Source organism: Oncorhynchus mykiss, chromosome 31, assembly GCF_013265735.2.
Source record: "Oncorhynchus mykiss isolate Arlee chromosome 31, USDA_OmykA_1.1, whole genome shotgun sequence".
Classification (NCBI taxonomy): domain Eukaryota; kingdom Metazoa; phylum Chordata; class Actinopteri; order Salmoniformes; family Salmonidae; genus Oncorhynchus; species Oncorhynchus mykiss.
The window spans coordinates 407,501-427,500 of record NC_050571.1 but is presented as its reverse complement, the minus strand read 5'-3'; the positions used below and the strand labels follow the sequence as shown (position 1 = coordinate 427,500).

The window sequence follows — 20,000 nt, the reverse complement described above, 5'->3', positions numbered from 1 at the left end:
ATGCTTGAGGTCATTGTCCATTTGGAAGACCCATTTGCGACAAAACGTTAAGACTGTCATGTACTGTCATGTTGTGTCTTGTCTCTGTCCTTTCCCTTCACCCTGTCTCCCTCTGCTGGTCGTTGTTAGGTTACCTTTTCTCCCCCGCTTTCCCCCAGCTGTTCCTTGTCTCCTCTAACTACCCATTCACCCCGTTTCCCACCTGTTCCCTTTTTCCCTCTGATTAGGTCCCTATATCTCTCTCTGTTTCTGTTCCTGTCCTTGTCGGATTCTTGTTTGTTGTGTTTCATGCCTGAGCCAGACTATCGTCATGTTTGCTGTAACCTTGTCCTGTCCTGTCGGAATCTGCCGGTCTATCTGAGCCTACCTATGTTTGGTTATTAAAGAAGCTCTGTTTAAGTTAGTTCGCTTTTGGGTCCTCATTCACTCACCATAACAGAAGAATCCGACCAAGAATGGACCCAGCGACTTCGGATCCTCTCCACTCAGCCGTCGGGATCCAGGGAGCGATGCTAGGCAGACACGAGCAGGAAGTGTCTGCTGCTCGACATGCCGTTGAGACCCTGGCCACCCAAGTCTCCAAACTCACAGAACAGGTTCACCATCTCCGCCTCGATCCACCGGCCACTTCCAGGGCTTTCGAATCTCCGGAGCCCAGAATCAATAACCCGCCGTGTTACTCTGGGGAGCCCACTGAATGCCGCTCGTTCCTCACCCAGTGTGATATTGTGTTTTCTCTCCAGCCCAACACTTACTCCAGGAGCACTGCTCGTGTCGCCTACGTCATATCTCTCCTTATTGGACGGGCTCGTGAGTGGGGCACGGCAATCTGGGAGGCAAGGGCTGAGTGTACTAACCAGTATCAGGACTTTAAGGAGGAGATGATACGGGTTTTTGATCGATCTGTTTTTGGGGAGGAGGCTTCCAGGGCCCTGTCTTCCCTATGTCAAGGCAATCGATCCATAACAGACTACTCTATTGAGTTTCGCACTCTTGCTGTCTCCAGTGGCTGGAACGAGCCGGCCTTGCTCGCTCGTCTTCTGGAGGGTTTCCGCGCAGAGGTAAAGGATGAGATTCTCTCCCGGGAGGTTCCTTCCAGCGTGGATTCCTTGATTGAACTCGCTATTCGCATTGAGCGACGGGTTGATCTTCGTCACCGAGCTCGTGGAAAGGAGCTCGCGCTCTCCGTCGCCTCCCTCTCCGCATCACTACCATCTTCCTCTGCCGGCTCGGGTGCTGAGCCCATGCAGCTGGGAGGTATCCGCATCTCGACTAAGGAGAGGGAACGGAGAATCACCAACCGCCTCTGTCTCTATTGCGGTTCCGCTGGTCATTTTGTCACTTCATGTCCAGTAAAAGGCCAGAGCTCGTCAGTAAGCGGAGGGCTACTGGTGAGCGCTACTACTCCTGTCTCTCCTTCAAGATCCTGCACTACCTTGTCGGTCCATCTACGCTGGACCGGTTCGTCAGCTTCCTGCAGTGCCTTAATAGACTCTGGGGCGGAGGGCTGTTTTATGGACGAGACCTGGGCTCGGGAACATGACATTCCTCTCAGACAGTTAAAGGAGCCCACGGCCTTGTTCGCCCTGGATGGTAGTCCTCTCCCCAGGATTCAGCGTGAGACGCTACCTTTAACCCTCACTGTTTCTGGTAATCATAGTGAAACCATTTCTTTTTTAATTTTTCGTTCACCTTTTACACCTGTTGTTTTGGGCCATCCCTGGCTAGTTTGTCATAATCCTTCCATCAATTGGTCTAGTAATTCTATCCTCTCCTGGAACGTCTCTTGTCATGTGAAATGTTTAATGTCTGCTATCCCTCCTGTTTCCTCTGTCTCTTCTTCACAGGAGGAGCCTGGTGATTTGACAGGGGTGCCGGAGGAATATCACGATCTGCGCACGGTGTTCAGTCGGTCCAGGGCCACCTCTCTTCCTCCACACCGGTCGTATGATTGTAGTATTGATCTCCTTCCGGGAACCACCCCCCCCCGGGGTAGACTATACTCTCTGTCGGCTCCCGAACGTAAGGCTCTCGAAGATTATTTGTCTGTAGCTCTTGACGCCGGTACCATAGTCCCCTCCTCCTCTCCCGCCGGAGCGGGGTTTTTTTTTGTCAAGAAGAAGGACGGGTCTCTGCGCCCCTGCATAGATTATCGAGGGCTGAATGACATAACAGTGAAGAATCGTTATCCGCTTCCTCTTATGTCTTCAGCCTTCGAGATCCTGCAGGGAGCCAGGTTTTTCACTAAGTTGGACCTTCGTAACGCTTACCATCTCGTGCGCATCAGGGAGGGGGACGAGTGGAAGACGGCGTTTAACACTCCGTTAGGGCACTTTGAATACCGGGTTCTTCCTTTCGGCCTCGCTAACGCTCCAGCTGTCTTTCAGGCATTAGTCAATGATGTCCTGAGAGACATGCTGAACATCTTTGTTTTCGTTTACCTTGACGATATCCTGATTTTTTCACCGTCACTCCAGATTCATGTTCAGCACGTTCGACGTGTCCTCCAGCGCCTTTTAGAGAATTGTCTTTTTGTGAAGGCTGAGAAGTGCACTTTTCATGCCTCCTCCGTCACATTTCTCGGTTCTGTTATTTCCGCTGAAGGCATTAAGATGGATCCCGCTAAGGTCCAAGCTGTCATTGATTGGCCCGTCCCTAAGTCACGCGTCGAGCTGCAGCGCTTTCTCGGCTTCGCGAACTTCTATCGTCGTTTCATCCGTAATTTCGGTCAGGTGGCAGCTCCTCTCACAGCCCTTACTTCTGTCAAGACGTGCTTTAAGTGGTCCGTTTCCGCCCAGGGAGCTTTTGATCTCCTCAAGAATCGTTTTACATCCGCTCCTATCCTTGTTACACCTGACGTCTCTAGACAGTTCGTTGTCGAGGTTGACGCGTCAGAGGTGGGCGTGGGAGCCATCCTTTCTCAGCGCTCCCTCTCTGACGACAAGGTCCACCCATGCGCGTATTTTTCTCATCGCCTGTCGCCGTCGGAACGTAACTATGATGTGGGTAACCGCGAACTGCTCGCCATCCGGTTAGCCCTAGGCGAATGGCGACAGTGGTTGGAGGGGGCGACCGTTCCTTTTGTCGTTTGGACTGACCATAGGAACCTTGAGTACATCCGTTCTGCCAAACGACTCAATGCGCGTCAGGCGCGTTGGGCGCTGTTTTTCGCTCGTTTCGAGTTCGTGATTTCTTATCGTCCGGGCTCTAAGAACACCAAGCCTGATGCTTTATCTCGTCTCTTCAGTTCTTCAGTAGCCTCCACTGACCCCGAGGGGACTCTCCCTGAGGGGCGTGTTGTCGGGTTGACTGTCTGGGGAATTGAGAGGCAGGTAAAGCAAGCGCTCACTCACACTCCGTCGCCGCGCGCTTGTCCTAGGAACCTTCTTTTCGTTCCCGTTCCTACTCGTCTGGCCGTTCTTCAGTGGGCTCACTCTGCCAAGTTAGCCGGCCACCCTGGCGTTCGGGGTACGCTTGCTTCCATTCGCCAGCGTTTTTGGTGGCCCACCCGGGAGCATGACACGCGTCGTTTCGTGGCTGCTTGTTCGGTCTGCGCGCAGACTAAGTCCGGTAACTCTCCTCCTGCCGGCCGTCTCAGGCCGCTTCCTATTCCCTCTCGACCGTGGTCTCACATCGCCTTAGATTTTGTCACCGGACTGCCTTCGTCAGCGGGGAAGACTGTTATTCTTACGGTTGTCGATAGGTTCTCTAAGGCGGCTCATTTCATTCCCCTTGCTAAGCTTCCTTCTGCTAAAGAGACGGCACAAATCATCATCGAGAATGTTTTCAGAATTCATGGCCTTCCGTCAGACGTCGTTTCGGACAGAGGTCCGCAATTCACGTCTCAATTTTGGAGGGAGTTTTGCCGTTTGATTGGGGCTTCCGTCAGTCTCTCTTCCAGCTTTCACCCCCAGTCTAACGGTCAAGCAGAACGGGCCAATCAGACTATTGGTCGCATCTTACGCAGTCTTTCTTTTCGTAACCCTGCATCTTGGTCAGAACAGCTCCCCTGGGCAGAATACGCCCACAACTCGCTTCCTTCGTCTGCGACCGGGCTATCTCCTTTTCAGAGTAGCCTCGGGTACCAGCCTCCGCTGTTCTCATCTCAGTTCGCCGAGTCCAGCGTCCCCTCCGCTCAGGCTTTTGTCCAACGTTGCGAGCGCACCTGGAAGAGGGTCAGGTCTGCACTTTGCCGTTATAGGACGCAGACTGTGAGGGCTGCTAATAAGCGTAGAACTAAGAGTCCTAGATATTGTCGCGGTCAGAGAGTTTGGCTCTCCACTCAGAACCTTCCCCTTAAGACGGCTTCTCGCAAGTTGACCCCGCGGTTCATTGGTCCGTTCCGTATTTCTCGGGTCATTAATCCTGTCGCAGTTCGACTTCTTCTTCCGCGATACCTTCGTCGCGTCCACCCGGTCTTCCATGTCTCCTGCATCAAGCCCGTCCTTCGCGCCCCCGCTCGTCTTCCCCCCCCCCCCCCCCCCATCCTTGTCGAGGGCGCACCCATCTACAGGGTCCGTAGAATTTTGGACATGCGTCCTCGGGGCCGTGGTCACCAGTACCTCGTAGATTGGGAGGGGTACGGTCCTGAGGAGAGGAGTTGGGTTCCCTCTCGGGACGTGCTGGACCTTGCGCTGATCGAGGATTTCCTCCGTTGCCGCCAGGTTTCCTCCTCGAGTGCGCCAGGAGGCGCTCGGTGAGTGGGGGGGTACTGTCATGTACTGTCATGTTGTGTCTTGTCTCTGTCCTTTCCCTTCACCCTGTCTCCCTCTGCTGGTCGTTGTTAGGTTACCTTTTCTCCCCCGCTTTCCCCCAGCTGTTCCTTGTCTCCTCTAACTACCCATTCACCCCGTTTCCCACCTGTTCCCTTTTTCCCTCTGATTAGGTCCCTATATCTCTCTCTGTTTCTGTTCCTGTCCTTGTCGGATTCTTGTTTGTTGTGTTTCATGCCTGAGCCAGACTATCGTCATGTTTGCTGTAACCTTGTCCTGTCCTGTCGGAATCTGCCGGTCTATCTGAGCCTACCTATGTTTGGTTATTAAAGAAGCTCTGTTTAAGTTAGTTCGCTTTTGGGTCCTCATTCACTCACCATAACAAAGACTGATGTCTTGAGATGTTGCTTCAAAATATCCACATAATTTTCCTTCCCCATCTATTTTGTGAAGTGCACACGTCGCTCCTGCAGCAAAGCACCCCCACAATATGATGCTGCCACCCCCTTGCTTCACGGTTGGGATGGTGTTCTTCGGCTTGCAAGCTTCCCCCTTTTTCCTCCAAACATAACGATGGTCATTATGGCCAAACAGTTCTGTTTTTGTTTCATCAGACCAGAGGACATTTCTCCATTAAGTGTTTCCTCCAGCATCTTCACAAGGTCCTTTGCTGTTGTTCTGGGATTGATTTGCACTTTTCGCACCAAAGTATGTTTATCTCTAGGAGACAGAAGACGTCTCCTTCCTGAGCGGTATGACGGCTGCGTGGTCCCATGGTGTTCATACTTGGGTACTATTGTTTGTACAGATGAACGTGGTACCTTCAGACGTTTGTAAATTGCCCCCAAGGATGAACCAGACTTGTGGAAGTAAAACAATTTTCTGAGGTCTTGGTTGATTTCTTTTGATTTTTCCATTAAGTCAAGCAAAGAGGCACTGAGTTTGACCTTAGCCTTGAAATACATCCAAAGGTACACCTCCAATTGACTCAAATTATGTCAATTAGCCTATCAGAAGCTTCTAAAGCCATGACATCATTCTCTGGAATTGTCCAAGCTGTTTAAAGGCACAGTCAACTTAGTGTATGTAAACTTCTGACCCACTGGAATTGTGATACAGTGAATTATAAGTTAAATAATCTGTCTGTAAACAATTGTTATAAAAATGACTTGTGTCATGCACAAGTTCGATGTCCTAACCGACTTGCCAAAACTATAGTTTGTGAACAAGAAATTTGTGGAGTTGTTGAAAAACGAGTTTTAATGACTACAACCTAAGTGTATGTAAACTTCTGACTTCACCTGTATATACAGTTCCATTATATTTTCTACTTGGTTTAAGTTGTTTAAGTTGAACACTGTAAAGATGTATAGTATGACATTTTAAAATGGAGCTATTTTCAGTGGTGTTAAGAGAGCGTTTCCCAAACTCGGTCCTCGGGACCCCAAGGGTGCACGTTTTGGATTTTGCCCGAACACTACAAAGCTTTTTCAAATGATCAAAGCTTCTCTACCTACATGTAATGGACAGAGAGACAGTACTCTACCTACATGTAATGGACAGAGAGACAGTACTCTACCTACATGTAATGGACAGAGAGACAGTACTCTACCTACATGTAATGGTCAGAGAGACAGAGAGACAGTACTCTACCTACATGTAATGGACAGAGAGACAGTACTCTACCTACATGTAATGGACAGAGAGACAAAGAGACAGTACTCTACCTACATGTAATGGACAGAGAGACAGTACTCTACCTGCATGTAATGGACAGAGAGACAGAGAGACAGTACTCTACCTGCATGTAATGGTCAGTGTTTCATCTGCGTGGATCACAAGGTCTTCTTTGGGGCTGTCAAGGGTGGGCGGAGTCATAGAATAGCCAATCACCAACCCTGAGGGAACAAAACAAAGTCATATGATTGGATGCTGACACTCAAAACACTGATTTGATGAGAAACAGATTTCCACAGAGGTAAATTAGTGTGTATTGGTTTAAAAAGACTGTCAAACCCCCTTAATGTCACGCCGATCAGGATCAACCCAACAGGATGCACCAACCAAATCATAGTACCATCTCTATCTATTCGCTGATCAGGATCTCAACCCAACAGGATGCACCAACCAAATCGTAGTGCCATCTCTATCTATTCGCTGATCAGGATCAACCCAACAGGATGCACCAACCAAATCATAGTGCCATCTCTATCTATTCGCTGATCAGGATCAACCCAACAGGATGCATCAACCAAATCATGTCATTATATTACACGTAGCTCAGGGAAATATAGAGATATAGAGATACACATACAGGGCATTACGAAGGTATTCAGACCCCTTCCCTCATTTTACATTACAGACTTATTCTAAAATGATGAGGAATTGTTTTTTATTTAATCCAATCTACACACATGACCCCATAATGGCATCACAATACCCCCATAATGACATCACAATACCCCATAATGACATCACAATACCCCCAGAATGACATCACAATACCCCATAATGGCATCACAATACCCCCATAATGACATCACAATACCCCATTTTTGCAAATTTCTAACAAATAAAAACCCTAAATACCTTATTTATCATTTATCATTATTTGGAAAGGCACACGCCTGTCTATAGGTCCAACAGTTGACAGTGCATGTCAGAGCAAAAACCAAGACATGAGGTCAAAGAAATTGTCGAGGCACAGATCTGGGGAAGGGTACCAAAAAAAATGTCTGCAGCATTGAAGGTCCCCAAGAACATTATTCTTAAATGGAAGACGTTTGGAACCACTAAGACTCTTCCTTGAGCTGGTCGCCCGGCCAAACTGAGTAATCAGGGGAGAAGGGCTTTGGTCAGGGAGGTTACAAAGAACCCCGATGTTCACTCTGACAGAGCTCCAGAGTTCCTCTGTGGAGATAGGAGAACCTTCTAGAAGGACAACCATCTCTGCAGCACTCCACCAATCAGGCCTTTATGGTAGAGTGGCCAGACAGAAGCCACTCCTCAGTAAAAGGAACATGACAGTCCTCTTGGAGTTTGCCAAAAGGCACTTAAAAGACTCTCAGACCATGAGAAACAAGATTCTCTGTTCTGATGAAACTAAGAAGGAACTCTTTGGCCTGAATGCCAAGCGTCATGTCTGGAGGAAACCTGGCACCATCCCTATGGTGAAGCATGGTGGTGGCAGCATCATGCTGTGGGGATGTTTTTCAGCAGCAGGGACTGGGAGACTAGTCAGGATTGAGGGAAAGACAAACTGAGCAAAGTGATCCTTGATGAAAACCTGCTCCAGTGCGCTCAGGACCTCAGACTGGGGTGAAGGTTCACCTTCCAACAGGACAACGACACAGCCAAGACAACGCAGGAGTGGTTTCGGGACTAGTCTCTGAATGTCTTTGAGTGGCCCAGCCAGAGCCCGGACTTGAACCCGATCGAACATCTCTGGAGAGACCTGAAAATATCTGAGCAGCAACGCTCCCCATCCAACCTGACAGAGCGTGAGAGGATCTGCAGAGGAGAATGAGAGAAACTCCCCAAATACAGGTGTGCCAAGCTTCTATACACACCCTCCTATATAACTACTGTCTATACTGTCTATACACACCATCCTATATAACTACTGTCTATACACACCATCCTATATAACTACTGTCTATACACACCCTTCTATATGGTGTGTATAGACAGTAGTTATAAAGGATGGTGTGTATAGACAGTATAGACAGTAGTTATAAAGGATGGTGTGTATAGACAGCAGTTATATAGGATGGTGTGTATAGACAGTAGTTATATAGGATGGTGTGTATAGACAGTAGTTATATAGGATGGTGTGTATAGACAGTATAGACAGTAGTTATATAGGATGTTGTGTATAGACAGTAGTTATATAGGATGGTGTGTATAGACAGTATAGACAGTAGTTATATAGGATGGTGTGTATAGACAGTATAGACAGTAGTTATATAGGATGGTGTGTATAGACAGTATAGACAGTAGTTATATAGGATGGTGTGTATAGACAGTAGTTAAAAAGGATGGTGTGTATAGACAGTAGTTATATAGGATGGTGTGTATAGACAGTAGTTATATATTATGGTGTGTATAGACAGTAGTTATATAGGATGGTGTGTATAGACAGTAGTTAAAAAGGATGGTGTGTATAGACAGTAGTTATACAGGATGGTGTGTATAGACAGACAGAAGGAGAGCTGACCACGTTAGGGCTTTCATCAATGTTAACAATATCCACTGTTCTAGTTCTGTTTATACAAATAAACAAATCAGCTTATTATTTATTAACCTCTGAGGTTTCATACAAATCTTCCAGTGGTTTGTAGCTCCCTCTTGGTGTTTCTGACATTACTTCAGCCGTCTCTCCCCTCATTCTACATATCATTCCTCCAGGCTATCCCAGTGGTTTGTAGCTCCCTCCTGGTGTTTCTGACATTACCTCAGCCTTCTCTCCCCTCATTCTACATATCATTCCTCCAGGCTATCCCAGTGGTTTGTAGCTCCCTCTTGGTGTTTCTGACATTACCTCAGCCGTCTCTCCCCTCATTCTACATATCATTCCTCCAGGCTATCCCAGTGGTTTGTAGCTCCCTCTTGGTGTTTCTGACATTACCTCAGCCGTCTCTCCCCTCATTCTACATATCATTCCTCCAGGCTATTCCAGTGGTTTGTAGCTCCCTCACAGTTTTGCCTGAGACCAAAGTGAGAAACGTTGATCATAAGAGCTGTGTTTCCCAGAAGCCTCCGCACAGCAGGACAGCTCTGATTGACTCTTATGGCTGCAGGCTAGAAGGTGGGCCCAGCAGGACAGCTGTGATTGATACTTATGGACCGCAGGCTAAAAGGTGAGCCCAGCAGCATAGCTCTCTTATGATGGACATTTTTCACATTGGTCTCTCAGGCAAAATGTTGCAGTACTATTCAATCTACAGTGTGAGGTTGTTACTAACCACTGAGGGGGAGGGGGGGGGGGGGGGGGGGGGTAATTTCAGACACACTGTTTGAGGGTAATTTCCCATGGAAAATGCTATTAGGCCTCCACCAATTTTCAGAAAATGACAAAAAACCCTAGCTACTTATTTGAGTCATTGTCCTCCTTCACAATAGAGGTATTTAGAAACGTGGAGAGATTCATAAAGACTCTGACACGTTCTAGAGGGCCTGTGACATAAGAGACAGAGAAGACCAAACCACATTCATTCTTTTGTGCGCTGAGAGAAGAGCACTAGGATGATTTCACAAACATCACTTAATGGACTTCATGATAATCCAGTTGTTTTCTGGACGGACAGGACATTGTACAGACACGACCACATTCCTCACATCCTGCTGCCCACGGAGCAACAATAGAGACATAGAGACATGTGATGTAAATATTTTATGCTCAGCTACAGAGTCAGAGTTGATTAGGGTTAGTTAGAGTTTATCTCAGTGGCAGCTCTGCCTGTACTCCTATTAGCATGGAGTAGGCCATAAGTAGGGGAAGGGGGAAACCAAGTCAGTTGTACAAATTAATACATTCAACTGAAATGACGCTGACAGACATGGCAGCTCTGTTTCTAGCTCCTAAATTGTTTTTGTTTTTTTACATTATTAGACAACGTTTTTTTTGTGTTATTACATACAGCCGGAAAAAACTAATGTTCAGTCTCTGGACAATACAGTAGATGAGCTCAGGGCGAGGATCCAGGGAGACATCAGGGACTGCAACATACTCTGTTTCATAAAATCAAGGCTCTCTTCAGATATATTGTCATCGTCCAGACAGCCAGCTGGGTTCTCAGTACATCATGCAGATGGGAATAAAGAACTCTCCAGGATGTAGAAAGGCGGTGGTGTATGTTTCATGATTAACTACTTATGGTGTGATTGTGATAACGTACAGGCTCTCAAAGTCCTTTTGTTCACTAGAATACCTCACAATCAAATGCTGACCGTATTACCTCCCAAGAGAATTCTCTTCGGTTATAGTCACAGCCGTGTATATTGAGAATTTCAATAAGCATTTCTCTACGGCTGGCCATGCTTTCCACCTGGCTACCCCTACACCGTTCAACCCTCCGGCACCCTCCTGCCCAAGCCCCCACCTTTTCTCCATCACCCAAATCCAGATAGCTGATGTTCTAAAAGAGCTGCAAAATCTGGACCACTACAAATCAACCGGGATAGACAATCTGGACCCTCTCGTTCTAAAATGATCTGCCAAAATTTTTGCAACCCCTATTACCAGCCTGTTCAACCTCTCTTCCGTATCGTCTGAGATACCCAAAGTTTGGAAAGCTGCCGCGGTCATCCCCATCTTCAAAGGGGGTGACACTCTAGACCCAAACTGCTACAGACCTATATCTATCCTACCCTGTCTTTCTAAGGTCTTCGAAAGCCAAGATAACAAACAGATAACCGACTATTTCGAATCCCACTGTACCTTCTCCTCTATGCAATCTGGTTTCAGAGCTGATCATGCGTGCACCTCAGCCACGCTCAAGGTCCTAAATGATATCATAACCGCCATTGATAAGAGACATTACTGTGCAGCTGTATTCATCAACCTGGCCAAGGCTTTCGACTCTGTCAATCACAACATTCTTATTGGCAGACTCGACAGCCTTGGTTTCTGAAATGATTGCCTCGCCTGGTTTACCAACTACTTATCTGATAGAGGTTAGTGTGTCAAATCGGAGGGCTTGTTGTCCGGACCTCTGGCCATCTCTATGGGGGTGCCACAGGGTTAAATTCTCGGGCCAACTCTCTTCTCTGTATACATCAATGATGTCGCTCTTGCTGCTGGTGATTCTCTGATCCACCTCTACGCAGATGACACCATTATGTATACTTCTGGCCTCTCTTTGGACACTGTGTTAACTAACCTCCAGACAAGCTTCAATGCCATACAACTCTCCTTCCGTGGCCTCCAACTGCTCTTAAACGCAAGTAAAACTAAATGCATGCTATTCAATCGCTCACTGCCTGCACCTGCCCGCCCGTCTAGCATCACTACACTGGACGGCTCTGACTCTGACAACTACAAATACCAAGGTATCTGGTTAGACTGTAAACTCTCCTTCCGGACTCACATTAAGCATCTCCAATCCAAAATGAAATCTAGAATCGGCTTCCTATATCGCAACAAAGCATCCTTCACTCATCCTGCAAAACATATCCTCGTAAAACTGACCATCCTACCAATCCTCGACAATGTCATCTATAAAATAGCCCCCAACACTCTACTCAACAAACTGGATGCAGTCTATCACAGTGCCATCCATTTTTTTCACCAAAGCCCCATACACTACCCACCACTGCGACCTGTACACTCTCATGGGTTGGCTCTCTCTTTATATTCGTCGCTGAACCCACTGGCTCCAGGTCATCTATAAGTCTCTGCTAGGTAAAGCCCCGCCTTATCGCAGCTCACTGGTCACCATAGCAGCACCCACTCGTCACCGCCAAAGCCAATTCCTCCTTTGGTCACCTTTCCTTCCAGTTCTCTGCTGCCAATGACTGGAACAAACTGCAAAAATCACTGAAGCTGGAGACTCATATCTCCCTCATTAGCTTTAAGCACCAGCTGTCAGAGCAGCTCACAGATCACTGCACCTGTACATAGCTCATCTGTAAACAGCCCATCTATCTACCTCATCCCCATACTGTATTTATTTATCTTGCTCCTTTGCACCCCAGTATCTCTACTGGCACATTCATCTTCTGCACATCTACCATTCCAGTGTTTAATTTCTATATTGTAATTACTTCGCAACCATGGCCTATTTATTGCCATGCGAGGGTATGTTTGGCAGGATGAGTGAAGGATGCTTTGTTGCGATATAGGAAGCCGATTCTAGATTTAATTTTGGATTAGAGATGCTTAATGTGAGTCTGGAAGGAGAGTTTACAGTCTAACCAGACACCTAGGTATTTGTAGTTGTCAACGTATTATAAGTCAGAGCCGTCCAGAGTAGTGATGCTGGACGGGCGAGCAGGTGCGGGCAGCGATCGATTGAAAAGCATGCATTTTGTTGTACTTACTATCAACACATTGATTATAGTACTAACTCTGGTCAAACACTACTGACGTTCTGTCAACACATTGATTATAGTACTAACTCTGGTAAAACACTACTGACGTTCTGTCAACACATTGATTATAGTACTAACTCTGGTCAAACACTACTGACGTTCTGTCAACACATTGATTATAGTACTAACTCTGGTAAAACACTACTGACGTTCTGTCAACACATTGATTATAGTACTAACTCTGGTCAAACACTACTGACGTTCTGTCAACACATTGATTATAGTACTAGCTCTGGTAAAACATGTTCTATCAACACATTGATTATAGTACTAGCTCTGGTCAAACACGTTCTATCAACTGGCCATGTACATTATGTTTTAGTTCAACATTATATCTGTTTGGGCTTCTTGCTGTCAATTTGCAGTCTTCTATTTTGTCTCCCTTTTTCTCTCCAATTGGTAGTTACAGTCTTGTTCCATCGCTGCAACTCCCCTACGTACTCGGGAGAGGCAAAGGTCGGGAGCCATGTGTTCTCCGAAATACAACCCTGCCAAGCGGCACTGCTTCTTGACACACTGCCCGCTTAACCCGGAAGCCAGCCGCACCAGAGGAAATGTGTCAGAGGAAACACCATCCAACTGGCAACCGAAGTCAGCTTTCAGGCACCTGGCCCACCACAAGGAGTCGCTAGAGCGCAATGGGACAAGGAAATCCCGGCCGGCCAAACCCTCCCCATAACCCAGACAGTGCTGGGCCAATTATACGCCGCCTCATGGGTGTCTCGGTCACGATTGGCTGTGACACAGCCTGGGATCGAACCCGGGGCTGTAGTGACGCCTCAAGCACTGCGATCCAGTGCCTTAGATCTCTGCGCCACTCGGGAGGCCCTAACAATTATTTTATTACTATGTTCCGGCCCCCGTCCATCCACTCCAGCTGGATCTAGATGATGATCTCTGGTGTATTGTGTTGCACTGTGAATCAAAAGGCAGCAACGTACACGTGTCTAAGTTATTGATGTTACCCCTGCAAGTGCTTTGTTTACCTTTCACACTTTCCAAACACACTTTATCACTCTCTCTGTCATGAGACACTGATAAGGATAAGAACAATCCTATTGTACTCTCATCCATCATATCTCTCTGCTGGTGAATGCATGAGAAGGACCCAGGTACAAATATTCAAACTGGACCGTTTTGTCTCCATCTCTTCATTCAAGACTCAATCATGGACACTCTTACTGACAGTTGTGGCTGCCTTGTGTGATGTATTGTTGTCTCTACCTTCTTGACCTTTGTGCTGTTGTCTGTGCCCAATAATGTTTGTACCATGTTTTGTGCTACTACCATGTTGTGTTGCTACCATGTTGTGTTGTTGTCTTAGGTCTCTCTGTCGTGATGTGTGTTTTGTCCTATATTTACATTGTATTATTTTATTTTTTAATCCCCGACCCTGCAGGGGCCTTTTGGTAGGCCATCATTGTAAATAACACTTCTTAACTGACTTGCCTAATTAAATAAAAAGTAATAAAATAGAAATACAGTTCATTTTCCTGTTTTCCAAACACCACATGATAAAATAGTTTCTTCCTTCGCCACCTGGGGAATGAAAGCAGGCATGGCACCTACACCACCTGGGGAATGAAAGCAGGCATGGCACCTACACCACCTGGGGAATGAAAGCAGGCATGGCACCTACACCACCTGGGGAATGAAAGCAGGCACCTACACCAGCTGGATGGATGAATGACATAACGTTTCGTCCAGCGTGGCTTTACAGAAAACAAACAATGAGTGGGTCTGGTGGGAAGAGAGCGTTGGGAAGAGGTGGTGGTCCGTGAATTGTATGGCTCCCAGCCCCTTCTCGCAGCGGAGTATTCCCACCTAATGTCGGCCACTCCTTTCAAGGACAGGCTCTGAGTCTCAGTATTTTCCGTAGATATCTAAGGCGTGGTGTGTACGCCTGTTGGTCTAACTATGTACAAGGACAGCCTATAGGGGTCCCTAAACCTGGGTAGAGCGGGCTATGAACAAGGACAGCCTATTGGGGTCCCTACGCCCAGTCTCACTCAGAGAAGCAGCACAGTATTTCCCTACATATTGTCTGAGACATCTTGACATCTTAAGGTCCAGGCTGGAGGGGTGTGTCAGCCCGCCTGCTTGCCTTTGTCCAGGTCCTGGGGGGTAACCTGCCCCATATTGTCCTGAACCTGTGTAGGTGTGATTCAGACCAGACCTGTGTGGTCAATCAGCCTGCCTCGTATTGTCCTGGTCCTGGAGGGTAACCTGCCTCACACCTGCCCTCTATAGATTCCTGCCTCACACTGGCCCTCTATAGATTCCTGCCTCACACTGGCCCTCTATAAATTCCTGCCTCACACTGGCCCTCTATAGATTCCTGCCTCACACTGGCCCTCTATAGATTCCTGCCTCACACTGGCCCTCTATAAATTCCTGCCTCACACCTGCCCTCTATAGATTCCTGCCTCACACTGGCCCTCTATAAATTCCTGCCTCACACCTGCCCTCTATAGATTCCTGCCTCACACTGGCCCTCTATAAATTCCTGCCTCACACCTGCCCTCTATAGATTCCTGCCTCACACTGGCCCTCTATAAATTCCTGCCTCACACCTTCCCTCTATAGATTCCTGCCTCACACTGGCCCTATATAGATTCCTGCCACACACCATCCCTCTATAGAATCCTGCCTCACACTGGCCCTCTATAGATTCCTGCCTCACACCGGCCCTCTATAGATTCCTGCCATACACCATCCCTCTATAGATTCCTGCCACACACCATCCCTCTATAGATTCCTGCCTCACACCATCCTCTATAGATTCCTGCCTCACACTGGCCCTCTATAGATTCCTGCCTCACACTGGCCCTCTATAGATTCCTGCCTCACACCGACCCTCTATAGATTCCTGCCTGAGGGGTCAATCACCATGCCTTGTATTGTCCAGGGCTCCTGGTGGTGCGATTCAGACCAGGTCCTTAGGGGTCAATCACCATGCCTTGTATTGTCCAGGGCTCCTGGTGGTGCGATTCAGACCAGGTCCTGAGGGGTCAATCACCATGCCTTGTATTGTCCAGGGCTCCTGGTGGTATGATTCAGACCAGGTCCTGAGGGGTCAATCACCATGCCTTGTATTGTCCAGGGCTCCTGGTGGTGTGATTCAGACCAGGTCCTGAGGGGTCAAGCACCATGGCTTGTATTGTCCAGGGCTGCCCTGGGGGTCTCTGTGTGAAACCTGGGACCTCTAGATAAACACAGGGTTTATACACAGAGATAGAGAGCAAACCCAAGGTGTTGACACAGGGCTGGCTGGGGTGTACAGGCCTAACAGTGGGACCCCCATCCAGAGAAGGGTGAAGAAGGCCAACACGTGAGAGAGAAAGACATTTGCTCAGTGAAAACAATGTCCGGAGGAAATGTGAAATTGGCCTCTTACCAAAATACCATATGACAGACCACGTATACACCATGCATACCCTTATTGACAAACAAACAAAACAAAACATTATTCTAACGCTTTTACTTCAAAAAAATCTTTTGACTCAATTTGGAATGAGGGTCTGCTATACAAACTGATGGAAAGCAGTGTTGGGGGACATACGACATTATAAAATGTATGTACACAAACAAGTGTGCAGTTAAAATAGGCAATAAAACACACAAATGTCTTTCCTCAGGGTTGTGGGACAGGGATGCAGCTTGAGCCCCACCCTCTACAACATATACAGTGCATTTGGAAAGTATTCAGATCCCTTGACTTTGTCCACATTTTGTTACGTTACAGCCTTGTTCTAAAATTGATTAAATAGTTTTTTCACTCATCAGTCTACACACAATATCTCATAATGACATCACAATACCTCATAATGACATCACGATACCTCATAATGACATCACGATACCTCATAATGACATCACAATACCTCATAATGACAAAGCAAAAACAGTTTTTTAGAAAATTTTGCAACTTAAACCCCCCCCCCCCCCCGTAAATATCACATTCAGACCCTTTACTCAGTACTTGGTTGAAACACCTTTGACATCGATCGAGTCTTTGTGGGTAAAACGCTACAAGCTTGGTACACCTGTATTTGGGGAGTTGTATTGAGAGAGGCCTCCATTGGCAGACAGGCTATGTACCCACCGCCCACAAAATGAGGTGGAAACTGAGCTACACTTCCTGTATGACCAAATTTGAGACACGCATTTCCCTCAGATTACACAGACCCATAAAGAATTATAAAATAATTAATAATTATAAAACATCGATAAACTCCCAGAACTGTTAGATGGAATACAGCAGTGTGTCATCACAGGAGCAAGATTTGTGGCCTGTTGCCATGAGAAAAGGACAACCAGTGGAGAACAAACATTGTAAATACAACCTGTATTGTAAAAAAAAAATGTAAACATATTTTTCCAATGCCAATAAAGCCCTTTGCATTGATCAAGAGAGAGCAGATTAGAGAGAGAGAGGATAGAGAGCAGATTAGAGAGAGAGAGAGAGAGAGAGAGACAGAGAGAGAGAGCAGATTAGAGAGAAAGAGAGACTCAGTGAGCATAGCCTTGCTATTGAGAAAGTCCGCCGTAGGCAGACATGGCTCTCAAAAGAAGACAGGCTATGTGCTCACTGCCCACAAAATGAGGTGGAAACTGAGCTGTACTTCCTAACCTCCTGCCCAATGTATGACCATATTAGAGAGACATATTTCCCTCAGATTACACAGACCCACAAAGAATTCGAAAACAAATCCAATTTTGATAAACTCCCATATCTACTGGGTGAAATTCCACAGTGTGCCATCACAGCAGCAAGATTTGTGACCTGTTGCCACGAGAAAAGGGCAACCAGTGAAGAACAAACACCATTGTAAATACAACCCATATTTATGCTTATTTATTTTATCTTGTGTCCTTTAACCATTTGTACATTGTTAAAACACTGTATATATATATATATATATATATATATATATATATACATATATATATAAAATGACAATTGTAATGTCTTTATTGTTTTGAAACTTCTGTATGTGTAATGTTTACTGTTAATTTGTATTGTTTATTTCACTTTATATAATCACTTTATATATTATCTACCTCACTTGCTTTGGCAATGTTAACACGTTTCCCATACCAATAAAGTCCTTGAATTTAAATTTAATTGAATTGAATTGAATTGAGAGAGACAGAGAGAGAGAGAGAGACAGAGAGAGAGAGAGAGAGAGAGAGAGAGAGAGCAGATTGGAGAGAAAGAGAGAGACAGAGAGAGAGAGAGAGAAAGAGAGAGAGAGAGAGAGAGAGAGAGAAAGAGAGAGAGAAAGAGAGAGAGAGCAGATTGGAGAGAAAGAGAGAGACAGAGAGAGAGAGCGAGAGAGAGAAATAGAGACAAAGAGAGAGAGAGAGAGAAATAGAGACAAAGAGAGAGAGAGAGAGAAGAGAGAGAGAGCAGAGGGAGAAATAGAGAGAGAGAGAGAGACACAGAGAGAGAGAGAGAGAGAGAGAGCAGATTACAGGTCTCCTTCAGCTACATGGCTCCTTCAACATGATCAACACTACTGTGTTCCTGTGTGTCGATAGTAAACACTGCTAACAATGACCACCGACAGGAAAGATATGGAAGTTGCCTCTTTCCTTCCCAGAGTTCAAGGACTTCACATTGTTGTTCTACCGCTACATACTAAACTGAAACAGCACTTTGTACTATTTTACCCTCCCTGTCCCATCTCTCTCAGGACTTACCCACCATTTAACCTACTGTCCCATCTCTCTGAGGACTTACCCACCATTTAACCTACTGTCCCATCTCTCTGAGGACTTACCCACCATTTAACCTACTGTCCCATCTCTCTGAGGACTTACCCACCATTTAAACTACTGTCCCATCTCTCTGAGGACTGACCCACCATTTAAACTACTGTCCCATCTCTCTGAGGACTTACCCACCATTTAAACTACTGTCCCATCTCTCTGAGGACTGACCCACCATTTAAACTACTGTCCCATCTCTCTGAGGACTGACCCACCATTTAAACTACTGTCCCATCTCTCTGAGGACTTACCCACCATTTAAACTACTGTCCCATCTCTCTGAGGACTTACCCACCATTTAACCTACTGTCCCATCTCTCTGAGGACTGACCCACCATTTAACCTACTGTCCCTGTCCCATCTCTCTGAGGACTTACCCACCATTTAACCTACTGTCCCATCTCTCTGAGGACTGACCCACCATTTAACCTACTGTCCCATCTCTCTGAGGACTGACCCACCATTTAACCTACTGTCCCTGTCCCATCTCTTTGAGGACTTACCCACCATTTAAACTACTGTCCCATCTCTCTGAGGACTTACCCACCATTTAACCTACTGTCCCATCTCTCTGAGGACTGACCCACCATTTAACCTACTGTCCCATCTCTCTCAGGACTTACCCACCATTTAAACTACTGTCCCTGTCCCATCTCTCTGAGGACTTACCCACCATTTAACCTACTGTCCCATCTCTCTGAGGACTGACCCACCATTTAAACTACTGTCCCTGTCCCATCTCTCTGAGGACTGACCCACCATTTAAACTACTGTCCCATCTCTCTGAGGACTGACCCACCATTTAACCTACTGTCCCATCTCTCTGAGGACTTACCCACCATTTAACCTACTGTCCCATCTCTCTGAGGACTTACCCACCATTTAACCTACTGTCCCATCTCTCTGAGGACTGACCCACCATTTAACCTACTGTCCCTGTCCCATCTCTCTGAGGACTTACCCACCATTTAACCTACTGTCCCATCTCTCTGAGGACTGACCCACCATTTAACCTACTGTCCCATCTCTCTGAGGACTGACCCACCATTTAACCTACTGTCCCTGTCCCATCTCTCTGAGGACTTACCCACCATTTAAACTACTGTCCCATCTCTCTGAGGACTTACAAACCATTTAACCTACTGTCCCATCTCTCTGAGGACTGACCCACCATTTAACCTACTGTCCCATCTCTCTCAGGACTTACCCACCATTTAAACTACTGTCCCTGTCCCATCTCTCTGAGGACTTACCCACCATTTAACCTACTGTCCCATCTCTCTGAGGACTGACCCACCATTTAACCTACTGTCCCTGTCCCATCTCTCTGAGGACTTACCCACCATTTAACCTACTGTCCCATCTCTCTCAGGACTTACCCACCATTTAACCTACTGTCCCATCTCTCTCAGGACTTACCCA

The 20,000-nt window shown here is 46.7% G+C and overlaps 1 protein-coding gene across 2 annotated transcripts in view; it reads right to left on the bottom strand.

The window, feature by feature from the left end:
* The window catches only part of flt4 (fms related receptor tyrosine kinase 4), a 193,546-nt gene that overhangs the window by 104,711 nt on the left and 68,835 nt on the right, over positions 1-20,000 (bottom strand). For both annotated transcript variants that reach the window (XM_036970533.1, XM_036970532.1), the window contains exon 2: positions 6,514-6,610. In XM_036970533.1, coding sequence (XP_036826428.1) covers positions 6,514-6,610 — 97 coding nt within the window. The remainder of the gene's footprint in view (positions 1-6,513; positions 6,611-20,000) is intronic.